The sequence below is a fragment of the Chlorella variabilis genome (genome assembly GCF_000147415.1).
Source record: "Chlorella variabilis unplaced genomic scaffold CHLNCscaffold_22, whole genome shotgun sequence".
Classification (NCBI taxonomy): Eukaryota; Viridiplantae; Chlorophyta; class Trebouxiophyceae; order Chlorellales; family Chlorellaceae; genus Chlorella; species Chlorella variabilis.
Window position 1 is genome coordinate 371,133 of NW_005435066.1, and position 14,221 is coordinate 385,353.

Sequence of the window (14,221 nt, forward strand, 5' to 3'; positions counted from 1 at the left end):
CCACTACATGCTGTGACTGGACCTTATTTTGTGTGTTTGGTTTGGTGTTTGTGTCGCTCCATGACCGTGGCAGACGGTAGCAGTAACAGATTGGGTACACGAGGATGAAAGGAAGAAAGCTGAGCTGAGCAGCAAAGAGGAGGAGCTGGCACAGGCGAGCAGCAAACGAGGTGCGCATCACCCAACCTGCATGGGCTGCTGCTGCTGCTGCGCGGCGGCGGCTGCGGCCGGCGGCGGCGGCGGCGGCGGCGGCGCCCCGCCCTCTCCTATCGCCACCACGCTCTCCTCGGGCTCCTCGCGCTCGATGCAGCGCTGCAGCGCCTCCAGCGAGGCCAGCACCCCCGCAAACTGCTGCTTGCGCTGCTGCAGCAGGCCGTCCAGCGCCGCGCTCTGCTGCTGCAGGTCGGCAATCTCCCGCTGGGTGGCCGCCTGCTCCGCCAGGGTGGTGGACCGGGCGGGGACCTGCGGGGGTGTCGGCGCGGGGCGCGAGGGCGGGACAGCGTCACGGGCTGGCTCGGCGCGCGGAGCGGGGCGACAAAAGCAAGCATGCGGGCGGCAGCGAACCTCAGCCTGCTGCCAGCTGCCTCCTCCTGCTCCCGGTGCGCTGTGTGTGTTCTCTGCTCCCTGCTTCCCTCCCTCCTCGCCTGCATGATCTGCTTGCGCAGCACCTCGTACTCCTGCTTGTGCGCAAGCTCCACCCGCGCCTCCACCAGCTCTCGCTTGCGATCCTCAATGTCCTGCTCCGCCTGCGGGACGGAGGGCAGGGGGGCAGGAGGCAGGAGGGGCAGGGTGGGGAGAGGGCGAGGGCGGTGTTGGAGGGTGCGGGAGCAGCGCGGGACCAGCCAGCCTGCTCGCTCCGGCGCCGGCATCTGACCAGGTGCTGCGTTGCGCCGCCCACGCACCTGCTGGATGGAGGCCTGCAGCTGCGCCTGCTTCTCCGCGTACAGCTGCTGCTCGGCCTGGAAGGCGCCGCCCTGCGCCGCCAGCTTCTGCATGTGGAAGCGGATGGCATACAGGTCCGCCAACAGCTCCGGGTACAGCCGCTCCGCCTCCTCCAGGCTGCCGCCCGCCTCCATCGCCTGGCATAGCTGCATGTACCTGCGGCGGGGGCCAAGGGGCGGGCAGGGGGGCAGGGCACACGCTCGGGGAGCGGGACGCGCGGAGCGGCGAGCAGGGCGGCGATGCCTGTGCGCCCCATCAGCTGCGCCCTCGCGCCCTGCCAGCCCGCACTCGCCTCTTCACCAGCTTCTTGAAGGGCGGCAGCGCGTTGGCGGCCGTGGGCACGGTCTGCGTGAGGTAGCGCTTGCGGATGATGGCCTCCTCGTTTTCCGTCGCCGCCATCGTGGATCTCCAAGCTCAGAACGTGGCCTGCGGCGGTCTTCCTTCGTGCTGAAGGATGCCGATCGAGAGACGGGCAGCGGAGGTGCTAGAGACTATTGATGGTGCACAAAAGCGCTAGAGGCGACCGTATGTGGCTCCAAACTAACAAATTTGGGTTGTTTTGACCTCCCTCGCCAGGTGGCATTATTTCATGTTTCCTCGTCGTCGCAGCAGCCTTTTGCCGCTATTTCTGTCCCAATCATGACCGGTAGATAGCCGCTCCATATTGTGCTCCACTCCTGCGCGCTGCGCTACCTCTGGGCGCGCTCCCAAACCTGCTGCCCTCCTTAGAGCCTCCCTGAGCTGTCGTGCTCGACCTGAAAGCATGGAGGTTGTTCCAGAGAAGCAGCAGTAGAGTCCTCGGCGCGGCGGAGCCGCAGCGGCAGCGGCAGGCGGGCGCACTGCGGCGGCTGAGTAGGTGCTCTGCCTTCTCCCTCGACCCAACCATGGCGGCCAGCTGCGGCACCTGCGCAATCTGCCTGGCGGAGCTGCGCCCCGAGGATGAGGCTTTCCTGGACGAGTGCTGGCACCACTTCCATTTCGCGGTGCGCCACAGGAGCGAGCACTGCTGCTTGAGGACTTCTGCTGGCGCCGGCGTGGCACCCTCCCGCCCCTGCCAGACTGCTTGCGCCTCCACGCTGTGCACGCTTCCCCTCTCCGCCCTGCCCTCCGCAGTGCATCCGCCGCTGGGCAGAGTGCGGGGTGGAGCAGGCGGCGGCAGCACAGGGCGGCCCTCAGCTGTCGTGCCCGCTCTGCCGCCGCCCCTTTGCGTCTGCCATCTATGACTGCCATGACACAGCCTACAGGTCAGCGAACATGCTTCAGAACTAACTGTAGCAGGGGCCGGGTGGGGGGTTGCGGGCGCCTCCCCCCTGCGCAGGCAGGGTACGGGCAGGCAGCACAAGAACGACCAAAATACAGCGACAAGGCAGAGCAGGCACGGATGACCCGCTGTACCAGTGGCGCTGCTGCGCGGAACGTCCTCGCGTGCACACCTGTGCCTGCACGTCGTGCATGCAGGCGGCGCTACTTCTTGCAAGCCCCAGCCCGCCGCGTGCGCAACGGCGGCGGCGGCAGAGGTGGCGGCGGAGGGCCCCACGGCAGCGGCTCGCTGCCGCTCACCGTGCAGCACCGCCGGCGGCGGGCAGCCTACTCCTCTGCGCTGGATGGCAGCGCCCGGGAGCGGCTGGCGGCGCAGCGCCTGACCCCCCGGCTGGCGCAGCGGCCAGAAGTGGAGGCGTTTGTGGGGCGGGAGCTGCAGGCTCTGATGCTGCAGCAGGACGTGGCCCTGGTGGCGCAGCACGTGCTGGGCACGCTGCGCAATGCCGCCTCCGCGCCTCCCGCGGCGCCGCCGCCCGCACCAGGCGGGGCAGGCCGTGCGGCAGGCGCCGCGAGCCGCTCGCTAGCAAGACCGGCACCAGCACCAGCACCAGCACCAGCACCAGGCATTGCAGCCACGGCGGCACTGCCAGCTCGCAGCCAGCTCAGCAGGCCGGCCAACGGTGGCAGCGCCGCTGCGGGCGTGCCTCTGCCCGAGGTGGCGGTCAGGGTGCAGGCGGCGGCGGCGCCATTCCTGTTTGAGCATGCCGAGCGCTTTGCTTGGGAGGTGGCAGCCTTTGCGGCCTCTGGCTGCGCCAGCCTGGCAGCTTACGATTGGCAGACGCTGCAGCTGGATGCAGCCGCTGCCGCTGCCGCGGGCGCCGAAGCACGCCACCAGCTGCAGGAGCATCAGCAGCAGGTCGCAGTAGGGGGCGCTGGCACCAGCACGCGGCGGCAGGGCAGCGACAGCGACGAGGATGGCTACTATGGCAGGAGCAGCAGCAGGAGCAGGAGCAGGAGCAGCAGCAGCAGCGGCGGTGAGGACCGCGGGCGGCGGCGGTCTGCGGAGGCGCAGCGGTCGGACAGCGAAGGCTATCTGGAGCTGCTGCTGCTGCAGGGGCGCAGCAGGGCTCAGCGTGGGGGCAGCGCACCACCCGAGCGGACACTTGCGGCCGGGAAACCCCAGCCAGCAGCAGCAGCTGGGGCCACAGAGGAGGAGGCAGAGGGGCCACGGGGGCGCCCCGTCAGCTCCTCAAGTTCCAGAGGCAGACGCAGAAGCGGCAGCAGGGGTTTAGAGAGCGTGCCACGCAGCGGCAGCGATGGCAGCTTGTCGCCGCGGCACCGCAGGCAGCACCGCAAGCACAAGCGGCGGCGGCGGCGGCGCCGGGATCGCAGCCGCAGCCGCAGCCGCAGCAAGGAGGGCCAGCGACGGAGGCGGGGAGGTAGTGGCAGGCCAGGCAAGAATGGTACCGCCAGCAGCCCTGGAGCAAATGGGAGGGCAGGAGCCGATGAGCCGGCAGCTGATGCAGCGGGCGACCCTCCAGCTGTGGAAGGCCAGCTGCCGGCAGCCGCAGAGCTGGCCGCGCACCGGCAGCAGGCGCTGGCGGCGCTCCAGCGGCACCGGCGCGGGCAGCTGGACGAACAGGCGTGACGGCCTGCTGGCTCAGCCTGTGACAGACCCTGTTCTCATGCAGCATGTTTCAGAACATGCAAGAAATTGCATAAAGGAGCACTCTGTTAATTTAGGTGCGAAGCAATAACGCGAGGCAAGTACACACCAGGCTTCTCACTCGACCTCACCACCATGCCAGCCTCCTCCAGCTCAATGCATAGCACCATGCAGCAACGCGCTTTGCCAGGAGCAGCTCCCCGCCGCCACATGCACCCGCAGCAGGCTACTCTAGGACGGGCAGCAGCACCTGCACGCGTTTGAGGTTGGCGGTGCACATGCATGTTGCGCATGGCCCCACCAGCCACAGCTGGGCAGCCTGCTACAGCTGACGGCCTGCAGGGCTCACCATGTCCAGCTCATGCACGATGGCCTGGCCAGCGGTGACGTCAGGCTTGACTACCTGCACCGTGCAGGCCAGCCACCGTGGGCCTCCTGCCTGACGAAGCGCCCCCACCAGTGCACGCCCCACCCAGCCATCCACACACACGCAGGCCCAGCAGCAGCAGCCCCGGCTGCAGCAACGCCGAGGCTGGGCAGGCTGCGTCGGCGCCTTACCCGGGGCTTCCCAATCAGGTTTGTCAGGACCGGATCCTCGGGCACCAGCAGCAGGGTGGTGCCCTGTGGGCCCACCAGGGGCTCCAACTGCAGCAGTCGCGGACGTGCACACCACATGTGGGTTGCGGCGACGGCGCCTGGGACGGCAGCGTCGGCAGCCGCGCACAAAGCCCGGCATGCAGCTTGCAGGCGCGCCCAGCCTATCTTGGCTGAGCAGCCTGTTCGACACCGCTGGCGGAGCTCACCCCCAGGTCGTGCCCCGGCAGGGCGGTGGTGAGGTTGCCGCCGCGAGCCGCCGTGTACACGAGCTCGGCTTCGGTCAGCGCCTCATCGGGGTGGATGTGGTACAGGATGATCTGCGGCAGAGCAGCGCAGGGGATGCAAGGGCGGGGATGCACGTTCAGAGCCGTAGCGCACCTTGGCAGTGGCAGAGGCGGGGGCAGAGGGGCAGGGCAGCCCCCGCCTCTCTGGTGTTTTAGGGTCGTGGGCGGCATCTGGAGCACATGCCGACCTGGCGCATGCCGTCGAAATAGGCGCTGTCGTTGGCGGCGCGCCCCATCACGCCCCGGAAGTCCCCCAGGTCATCCAGCTGCCCAGACATATCCAGGACGGCGTCTGCAGTGGCGGCGGCAGCAGCGGGGTGCGGGGTCGATGCCGCCAAGGTGGCGGCGTGAATGCACGGGCAGGCAGGCGCGTGAGCGGCAGCGGCGCTCGGGCTGGGCCCGGCGGGGCGCCAAGGCAGCCTCGCATGCGGCAGCGCAGCGCACTTGTGAGGGAAAATATGGTGCCTACCCAGGCTGGGTCAGAGAAGGCATCATCGTACAGCTCCGGGGCAAAGGTCTGCAGGGGGCAGGCGACAGCCACCACGGGCGGCTGCGGCGGCGGAGGTGGGACCGTGCACCCCACCACCAAGCCGCTGAAGGTGCCGACCCCTGCGCCCTTCTCACCAAGCCCCATCAGCACGCTGCAGGGGAGGTGGACCCACCTGCACCGATTCAGCAAAGTAGGTGTGCCCGGTAGCTGCCGCCCACTCAGCGACGGTACGGCAGGCGGGCTGCCCGTCGGTGACGGGCCCCTGGCTCAGATGGCGAGCGGCAGCCGCCCCTGCAGCATGCATGGAGCCCTTGGGAGGGTCTCGGGTGCGCACAAAAGCTCTGGAGCAGGAGGACGGGGGCGGGTGTCACCGAAACACACGCGAGAGTATCGCGTGAGCGTTGCCGCATCTGTGACATTGCCGGGTGGCCTACGGTGGGGATGTGGCCCAGCGTCTGCCTACCTGGGAAGAGGAGGGGCAGCAGCACGAGCAGAGAACCCAAACCCATGGCTGCAGGGTCTCGTTTTTCAAGGCAAGCGATGTGTGTGTTGACACAGCCAAGCGCATGTAATACGAGGGTGGGCAGATGAGGGAAGGGATAGCTGGAGGCACCTTTGCAGTACAGACGCAGGTACAAGGCTTAGGCCCTGCTCTGCAGCCATTTCGTGTTTACTTTTACTTTCGACACAATCCATGAGATGAAGCAAAGCAGAGCAGTCCGACAGCGCAAACGAGAAACAACACAGAATGAGGCAGGAGCAGCAGGCAGCAACAAAGCGGGGCAAGGATGGGTAAAGTGTGGTGCAAGCAATGTGTGGCTAGGGCCTAGCCGGCCGCCGCCATGGCCTTGCTGAACCGCGCCAGGCGGCCAAACGCATCGCCAAAGCTGCGGCTGACCTGCGCCGACTGCTGGATCCAGCTCGGCAGCTTGGCCAGCGGGCTAGGCTGGCCGCATGCATCCGCCGCCGCAGCCCACCTGCGGGCGCACAGCACGGTGCATCGCAGGCGGGAGGTGGGTGATGCAGGGAAGGAGGCTGTCGGGTCGCCGCGGCCGCGCCGTGCGAAAAAACAACCACACCCGCAACACCGCGCCAGCAGAAACACTTCCACACCACAGTACAGGCATTTGCAGGGCCCCCACCTGGCATCAACCAGCAGCACGGCGGCCCAGTCGCCTCGGTGGCGTATCACGCGGCCGATGCACTGGTTGACGGCCTTCATGCACAGGTTTGAGTAATAGGCCCGCCCGTCCTCACACGCCCCCAGCTGCTGGTGCTGGTGCCCCTGCTGCCCCTGCACCTGCTGCTGCTGCTGCTGCCGCCGGAGAGGCTGGCTGGGCGCCGCCGCTCCAGGCCCTCGCCGTGCGCCAGCTGCTGCCGCCGGGCGCGCTGGAGCAGCAGCAGCAGCGGCGGCGGCGGCCGCGGCGGCTCGGTCCATGAAGCGCATGCGCTCTTGCAGCTCTGGGTCGGATGGGTTGGGGTAGGGGAGGCCCACCATGATGACGCACCTGCGGTACACAGCGGTCACGAGGTCGGCGGTACATGGTGGCACAGGATGGTGGCACAACAGGCAGGCGTACCTGCTGATGCACACACAAAATCCGTACATCTACACCTGCTGCTGCGGCGTGGCAGGCAGCCTGCCCCACCGCTCCTCTCCCGCTGGCATCCATCCCGCGCTCGCCCCGCCCACCTGCCCAGCGCATCCCCAAAGTTGATGCCCTCAGCCAGCTTGCCGCCCACCACACACAGCATGACCGCCCCGGTCACCCCGCCGCCGCCACTGCCGCCGCCGCCGGCAGCAGCGGCGGCGGCGATACAGTCTGCGTACTGCTGCAGGCACGCCTCCACCTCGCCAGCTGTGCGGGGCTCCCGGAAGACGCGCTTGCGTGCCGCCAGCTGGCGCAGCAGCCCGCTGTGCTGCCACCTGGGGGATAGGGGGGGCACTCATTGCGGGTCAGCAAGGAGCAAGAGCAGCAAGCCAGGCAGGCAGGCAGACAGCCACCCCCGCAAAACCCAAGCCGCGCCACTCAAGCCTGGCCATCCCGCCATCCTTCTGCCTCGCCCCGCCAGTCCCACCAGTCCCACCTGGCATGCACTTGGTCAGCATAGGAGAAGGAAGGGAAGAAGAGCACCACCCCGCCCGGCACCACCTGGCAGGCGTTGAGCACCAGGCGCCCCAGCTCGTCCAGCGTGGCGGCGGCGCCTCGAGAGGCGTTGCGGAAGTCAAGCGGCGCCCCTGAGGGTCCCACGCCCACCGCCAGCGCCAGCAGCCTGCGGCGGCGGCAGTGGTGGCCAGGGCGGGGCTTCGCCAGGGGCGGGAGGCAGGCGGGCGGCGGGCAGCGGACCGTCTGCCCGCTGCGCCTGCCACCACAGCGCACTGCAGACACAGAAAGGGACACACCCCTGCCGTGCCTGCGTGTGCCCGGCCGCCCACCAGCCCCGATGCGCCCCCTCACCTCTCCTTGCCCACCACGTGCCCGCAGGCAAAGCGGTGCAGGCGCTCGGGCGGAACCCCCGGGAAGAGGTGCAGCACAGACTCGAGGGGGGACAGGGTGCCAGAGGCGAGGACCACAGCGTGCGCAGCAGACACGACGCGCCCAAAGTGCGCCGCCGCATTCAGCAGCACGAACTTCAGAAGGCCCTCCCCTGCTCCCCCTGCCCCTGCTCCTCCTCCTGCTGCTGCTGCCGCCGCCGCTGCTGCTCCACCGCTGCTGCCATGGGCTGTGCTCCTGCCACCGCCGCCGTGCGGCTGCTGTGGCGCCTGGGCTGGTGGCTGCACCACGATTCGCCCATCAGCATCGGCATTGGTGAGAGCCTGCAGGAAGCCGAGCAACGCATGCAGCGCCCCGGTGCCAGCAGCTGCCTCTGCGGGCGGCGCAGCCGCCGCGGCCGCCGACGCCTGGCTGCCAGCTCTAGCTGCCGCTGCTGCTGTTGCGGTTCCGGTGGCGGCCCCGGCCGCGGCCGCCGCCTCCCGCTTCTGCTGCGCCTGCCAGTAGCCTGCAATCTTGAAGACCGCCTTGCTCTCCCGCACGTAGCTGCAGCAGCGCGGGGAGAGAAGGGAAGCCAGGAGCGGGGGTCCTTGGTGATCACAACAGGACAAAGCTACGACCCCCTGCTTCTGCCTGCTCCTGCGCTGCTCCAGCCTGCTCGTCCTGCTCAATTCCCGCTGTCCTCTGCTTCGCCGGCACCCCCGTGGCCCCTCTGCTCTCTCAGCCAAGCCAGCCCACCTGACCAGCTTGAAGAGGTTCAGGTTGTCCAGGCCGGTGCGAAGCAGGAAGTCGTTGACGGTCAGTACCGTGCCGGTACCACCTGCCGCGGGCCCCGCGCCGGTACCGCCGCCGCACGCCGGCGCCAGCTGCATCGCGCCGCTGGCGGCCCGGCTCAGCACCTGCGGAGGGAGCAGCACCAGTAGCAAATGCAGCCGCTCGGTAACTGGAACTGTGCTGCTCCAGCGCTGTCGCCAGCAGAAGCGAGCCTAGCACTCCGCCCTGGCAGCGGGCCCATCCCACCTGCGCCACCCGCGCCAGCGTCTGGATGTGGCGGCAGTTGGCGGGCGCCAGGCGGGACTGGAAGCGCTGGAAGTAGGCTGCCAGCTGGCGCTGAGCTGTCGCCGCCGCGCCCGCCGCCAGCTCAGCAGAATGGCTTGAGTTGATGGCGTCCACTGCGGAACAGCATGGCACGGCGTGTGGGGGGGGCAGGGGAGCAAGGTTTGAAAGTGCGATCATACGCCTACTGTGGAGGGAGCAGGGGAGCATGCGATGGAAGTGCAATGCATTCATATGCCTACGCAAGGGAAACAGCTCTGCGCCGACGGGCCACATCCTCTGCAGCCCGTTGCCTTGCCTCCCTGCCTTGCACCTGCCCCTCGACCCCGCTGCTCTGCTGGCACACAGCCATCCGGCCCACACGCCCCCTCCATGCGCATGCACACATGCCATAACCACCCCGCCAAAGGCCAACCTGCCAAAAATAACCACCACCACCACCGCCGCCGCCACCACATCAGCCCACCCAACCCAAGCCCACCCAGGTTGTGCCCCTCATCCACGATCACCACGTTGCCCTCCAGGCGCAGCCCCAACGCCTCCCGCGTCTCCCGCACCAGCAGGCAGCTGTAGGGCGCCAGCACGATGTCCGCCTCCGCCGCCGCCCGCCGCGCAGAGTAGTATGGGCATACAGACTTGCGGCGGCCTGCAGGAAGGCGGCAAAGCGGGTGGGGGTGGGGTGGGGGTGGGGGGCGCACATCGGTGGCGAGCGGCAGCAGGCAGATCGGCGAGGGCGGCACGCAACACATGGGCGCGTCTGCTGCTCGCCCGTGCTACTGCCGTGCTGCCATGCTCCGCCCCGCTCTCGGCACGGCGTCTTTTTGTGAACCCTTGCCTCCCAGGTTCTCCTTTCCTCCCAGCGCAGCTCACCCAGCTTGGCAAGCTCCTCAATGTCAATGGGCTGAGCCAGGATCATGTCTCGGGTGGTGGCCGCCGCCGCCGTGCCGCTGGCCAGGAAGGGGCACCGCCCGCTGCCACCGGCGCCTGGCTTGGCGCGGCGCTGGGCGGGGCCCACGGCGTCGGCGCCGCCCACGCCCGCCGGCCCTGCCACAGCTGCCTTCTTGCTGCCGCCGCTGGCGCCGCCGCCGGCCTTCTGCAGCTCCAGGCAGCGTTCGTTGATGAGCGAGGCGGACTGCAGCCACAGCACGGCATCGTTGATGCAAAGGGCCTGCACAATGTGGGATGGCGGCGCGTGCTTGTGCGCATGGGGGGGAAGAGGAGACAGCACGGGCAGGGATGGGCGGGCTGGGGGCTGCGATGTGCGGCGCAGCGCTGTGCCGAGCGGAGTGAGTTGCTGCTGCAGTCGTTGCTTTCAAGGTGCCAGCCAGAGCCTTGCCCGGTACCTTGCGCGAGCCCAGCGCCACCAGCGACATCTCCCCGGCGAAGGCGGTGCGGTGCAGCTCTCCCACAAACTGGCTGAGCTGGGAGTGGGTGCGGCTGGCAAAGATGATCTGCAGGCAGGGGATGGCGCAGGGCAGGGCAGGCAGAGCAGGGCAGGGCGCGGCGTGTGGGCGGAGCAGCAAAACCAGCAGCAACAGCAACAGCAACATGGGTGGAGCTGGCCCAGGCAGGCGGGCACGCATGGGACAGGCGAGCACAAACGGCAGCCGGCACTCGCCTGCCGCTTGCGGGGCACCTCCACATCCTCCACCTCCCCCAGCAGGCCCTCGCCGTCGCTGCCGCCCTCGCTGCCGCTGCTGATGCCGAGGCCCAGGCCAGCGGTGCCTGGGCTGCGCTTCTTGCCGCCGCCGCCGCCTGCCGCAGAGTCCTCCCCATCAGACTGCCACTCTTCCACCAGAAACTCGGCCTCGGGATCATCCGAAGCAGCTGCCGAAGCTGCCCCCGCGCCCCGGGCGCCGCCACGGCGCCCTGCTTTCTTCCCTCCCAGCAGCTGCGCCTTGGCCTGTGCGATGCGCCGCCGCTGGCGGTCCTGCAGCACGCGCTGCCGCTCCCGCTCCTGCTGCTGCCCAAAGTCGCGCATCCAGTCAGGGGCATCGTCGCCCTCCTCCTCGCCAGCATCACCGGTCTCTGGACCCTTGCTGCCTCCTCCTGCTCGCCCCGGGCTGCCGTGCGTGCCCTTGGCCGCCGCCGCCGCCGCCGCCGCCGCCTCGCGTCGCCGCTGGTCTTGCAGCCACTGCAGGCTGCTGCAGATCAGGCTGAGCGTCTTGCCGGTGCCTGCGTCATCGAGGAGAAGGGGTGGCAGCCGCAGCCAGGTGGCCTAGCAGTGGTGGCAGAACCTCAACGACTGGCGGCGGGAGCCCAGCCAGCCATCCGCTCCTCGTGCCACAGCCCACCTGTAGGGCTCTCGAACAGGCCCACCCCGCCCTGCTCCAGCGCTGAATACAGGGCATCCATGAAGTCCAGCTGGATGCTGTAGGGCGGGTAGGGGAAGGCGGGGAAGGAGCGGCCTGCGGGTTGGAGGCAGCGGCGGCGGCAAGCGCATAGAGCTTGGCAACTGGTGCCAGCGGCGGCAGGAGTGGGCCCTGAAGTGCTGTCCGTAGTCCCAGAGCCATGATCGGTTGCTCTTTGGTGTGAATACAGGACCCCTCTTGCAAGCCGGATGTGATCAGGCTCAGCAAGGTGGTCGGGAGCAGCAGAGAGGCATTCGATTTAAACCGAACTACTACCAGCGATGTTCCAAAACTTGCCTGCCCCACCAGGCTCCGCCATCCCTCCCGCCCACTCTTGAGCTCTGTAAAGGAGGTTGCTTGGTGCCTCTGACGACAAAGATAGTAGAAGCGGAAATTATAATGATTAAAGTAGCCCGCCGTGACTGCAACTTTGCAGAGAATCCAGCCGCCGCCGCTGGGGCCGCTGAGGCGCCGCCAACGGCACGTGAACCGCCCAATCTGCTTGCTGGCATGCATTCCAGGAATTTGTTGGGGGTATTACCCGTGTGCCAGCTGCATGTGGACATTGCACGGCTGCCAGTGAGGTCTGGGAGCCGAGGGCCCCGCATACGCCTGCGAGGCGCCACATGCGCGCCACCTCATCAGGCTGCATCGCTGCAGCAACCGATCTGCCATCTCAACCCCGATCAAACCACTTGTTGCCGCCTGCCTGTGCCCAGGTCTGCCATCCGAGGGAGGGACCCCCGTATGCTCGATAGCCTAGCGCGCTGTTCGCTGATATTCTAACTTCTCCACACAATCAGCTGAATACGTGAGCCGATCACGCGAGCAGAGCCATCGGCAAATTGTTTTGGTCGAGCTCGCTCGGCAGCGCAGCCGCTCGCCGTCCTTCTGGCTGCATCGGAATTGAGATTGCGCACGGAAAGCAGCAGCAGCGCCGCAGCACTGCAGCCGACCTGCGGCGGCCGCGCCGGCAGCCCTCCCAGCGGCGGCGGCGGCGGCAGCAGCGCCAGGCAGGATGGGGCTGAAGGGCAGCAAGGCGCCCTACCGCATCAGCACCGCCGCCGCAGGCTTTGTGGCGGGGTTCGCCGTGACGGTGATGCTCTTTACGGCACACCAGAAGCACAGGTGGGCTGCCAGGCGGCCACCTGTTCTCGTTGGCGGCGCTACGCCGGCGCCTTTGTTCCGGCCAACCATCCGGTTGGCTCGGATGCTGGCCCGGGGGCTGGGCTGATGCATTCTCGCCTCGCCTGATGCTGCCGCCTGCCGCAGCGAAGCGCATCTGGAGGCTTCCAGCCGCCTCTTCCCCGGCCAGCTCCCCGGCCAGGATGGGTCTGCACAGGCGTCGGGTCAGCAGCCCGCATCCATCCAACGGCTGGCCAGCTGGCTGCACCTGGCGCGGCGGGCGCCGCCGGCGCCGCCGCTGCCGCCCAGGCTGCGGCCGCCCGACCTCAACCACACCGCGAGGCTGATGGTCGGCTTCGGCAACTCCGCTTACTTTGATTTCGTCCAGAACTGGGCGAGGAGCGTGATGCCCTTCGAGCGGTCCTTCCTCATCGCAGGTACATGCAGTACATGCAGTACAGGCAGCATGGCATGTCCACCACCACCACCACCATCACCACCACCAATAACAGCAACAACAACGAACCACACACTACCATGACCCACCACCGCCACACACGCCCCCGCTCTGCCGCCGCCCACTCCCTGGTTTTGCTGCAGCCCTGGACGACCAGATGCTGGGCCAGTGCGAGGCGCAGGGCCTGCCCTGCGTGGCCGCCCACGCCGGCACCGCTGCCGGAGACTTCCGGGACAATGTGGCGGCCTTCCGGCAGATGGGCGCGATCAAGGTGGGCTGGGCTGCGCGGCGCGGGCTGCCAAGCCCGCAAGGGAGGCGGCACCCCGGTTCAACAGCCACTAGGCTGACTGTGGTCCGCGGGTAGGAGGCCCGCCACCGTGGCGCAAAATGACAGGAGCCAAGAGCGGATGGCAGTGGCCGGCGGCACGGCAGCGCGCCGCGCGCCACATCTCCGCCCCCAGCCTCCTGCTCTCCCTCCTCCCGCAGATCCAGTTTGTGCTGGGCTTGCTGGAGCAGCACCCGACGCTGGAGCTGGTGGTGGTGAGCGACAGCGACTGCGTGTGGCTGCGCCCGCCCTGGCAATACCTGGAGCAGAGGCAAGGGGTGGACTTCTTTGTGTCCACAGACTGCCTCAGCGCCAAGGTGCGTGGGTTGTCCCACAGGCAGCCCACCCACAGAGAGTGCGTGTGTGTATGTGTGTGTGGTTGTTGTGTGTTGGTGTGTGCAAGCCGGAACGCTGCGCGCCTGGGCTGTTGGCAGCCAGGCTTGGGTTTGCCGCTGGTGACGGGGCTGAGGCTGCCGCTGCTGCTGCCGCCGCCAGGGCCGGCGTGCTTGGCTGCCTTATTCCGCCGCCCGACGCCTGGCCCTGCCCAACCTGCATTCCGTGGCTGCGTGGTGCAGGCGGAGGATGCATGGCAGCCGACCGACCGCAGCTACCCACTCTGCGGGCACGTGCCCGGCAACTCTCAGTGAGCGGGGCCGTGCCGCCGCCGCCGCCTCCCCGGCCTGCCAGCTGGCGTGCCTTCAAAGCCTGAAGCTGCGCCGCCCCCTGTGTACTTGCCTGCCGACCCGGGCCCGCGCTGCCACCTCACAGCTCGCCTCCTCCTTTCTAGTTCCACGACCACACACACGGCTTGTGCTCTCTCCCCCTGACGCACATCCCGCCTGCCTCCTTCTGCCCCGCCCCGCAGCGCCGCGGCTTTCAACACCGGCATGTTTGCTGTCTCCAACACCCCCGCCTCCCGCGCTTTCCTCAAGGCCTGGATCAAGATGCTGACCGACCCGGCCCAGGCCAAGCACGAGGACTCAGACAGCCACGTTGACGACCAGCTGGCCCTCAACCTGCTGTTCGAACGGGGCGGGCTCGTGCCGGCCGGGCAGGGTGAGCTGCGCAGGATGCTGGCCGGCCGGCTGGCTGCACACAGGGCGCCGCACACAGGGCGCCGCTGCCAGCCACGCCTCGGCTGCCCGCCTGGCTGCCCCTGGTTGCCCCATGCACCGC

At 68.5% G+C, this 14,221-nt stretch overlaps 5 protein-coding genes across 5 annotated transcripts in view; 2 read left to right on the top strand and 3 right to left on the bottom strand.

Moving 5' to 3' along the window:
• Positions 1 to 177: 177 nt before the first annotated feature.
• Positions 178 to 1,341, bottom strand: CHLNCDRAFT_54435 (hypothetical protein; the record flags this gene model as incomplete). The annotated part of the gene is made up of 4 exons (XM_005844531.1): positions 178 to 462; positions 669 to 746; positions 903 to 1,088; positions 1,231 to 1,341. 4 exons carry the CDS (start codon positions 1,339 to 1,341, stop codon positions 178 to 180), a joined length of 660 nt encoding a protein of 219 aa, XP_005844593.1.
• Positions 1,342 to 1,826: 485 nt separating this feature from the next.
• On the top strand, positions 1,827 to 3,949 carry CHLNCDRAFT_58861 (hypothetical protein; the record flags this gene model as incomplete). The annotated part of the gene is made up of 3 exons (XM_005844438.1): positions 1,827 to 1,925; positions 2,056 to 2,186; positions 2,401 to 3,949. 3 exons carry the CDS (start codon positions 1,827 to 1,829, stop codon positions 3,848 to 3,850), a joined length of 1,680 nt encoding a protein of 559 aa, XP_005844500.1. The 3' UTR covers positions 3,851 to 3,949.
• A 145-nt stretch (positions 3,950 to 4,094) lies between these two features.
• Positions 4,095 to 5,748, bottom strand: CHLNCDRAFT_138864 (hypothetical protein; the record flags this gene model as incomplete). Its single annotated transcript, XM_005844532.1, has 8 exons — positions 4,095 to 4,118; positions 4,218 to 4,271; positions 4,427 to 4,513; positions 4,672 to 4,782; positions 4,938 to 5,041; positions 5,194 to 5,266; positions 5,412 to 5,530; positions 5,703 to 5,748. 8 exons carry the CDS (start codon positions 5,746 to 5,748, stop codon positions 4,095 to 4,097), a joined length of 618 nt encoding a protein of 205 aa, XP_005844594.1.
• Positions 5,749 to 6,065: 317 nt separating this feature from the next.
• Positions 6,066 to 11,457, bottom strand: CHLNCDRAFT_58862 (hypothetical protein; the record flags this gene model as incomplete). Its single annotated transcript, XM_005844533.1, has 13 exons — positions 6,066 to 6,216; positions 6,382 to 6,747; positions 6,933 to 7,166; positions 7,328 to 7,513; positions 7,699 to 8,277; positions 8,470 to 8,630; positions 8,752 to 8,903; positions 9,269 to 9,433; positions 9,658 to 9,955; positions 10,131 to 10,238; positions 10,424 to 10,962; positions 11,082 to 11,195; positions 11,445 to 11,457. The coding sequence occupies 13 exons, from the start codon at positions 11,455 to 11,457 to the stop codon at positions 6,066 to 6,068; spliced, it is 3,066 nt and encodes a 1,021-aa protein (XP_005844595.1).
• Positions 11,458 to 12,156: 699 nt separating this feature from the next.
• CHLNCDRAFT_58863 (expressed protein) overlaps positions 12,157 to 14,221 on the top strand; it is a gene marked incomplete at both ends in the record, with an annotated part of 4,925 nt that continues 2,860 nt past the window's right edge. Inside the window, 6 exons of the mRNA XM_005844439.1 lie at positions 12,157 to 12,266; positions 12,411 to 12,700; positions 12,864 to 12,991; positions 13,207 to 13,362; positions 13,621 to 13,688; positions 13,911 to 14,066. Of these exons, the coding sequence (XP_005844501.1) occupies positions 12,157 to 12,266; positions 12,411 to 12,700; positions 12,864 to 12,991; positions 13,207 to 13,362; positions 13,621 to 13,688; positions 13,911 to 14,066 (908 nt within the window). The remainder of the gene's footprint in view (positions 12,267 to 12,410; positions 12,701 to 12,863; positions 12,992 to 13,206; positions 13,363 to 13,620; positions 13,689 to 13,910; positions 14,067 to 14,221) is intronic.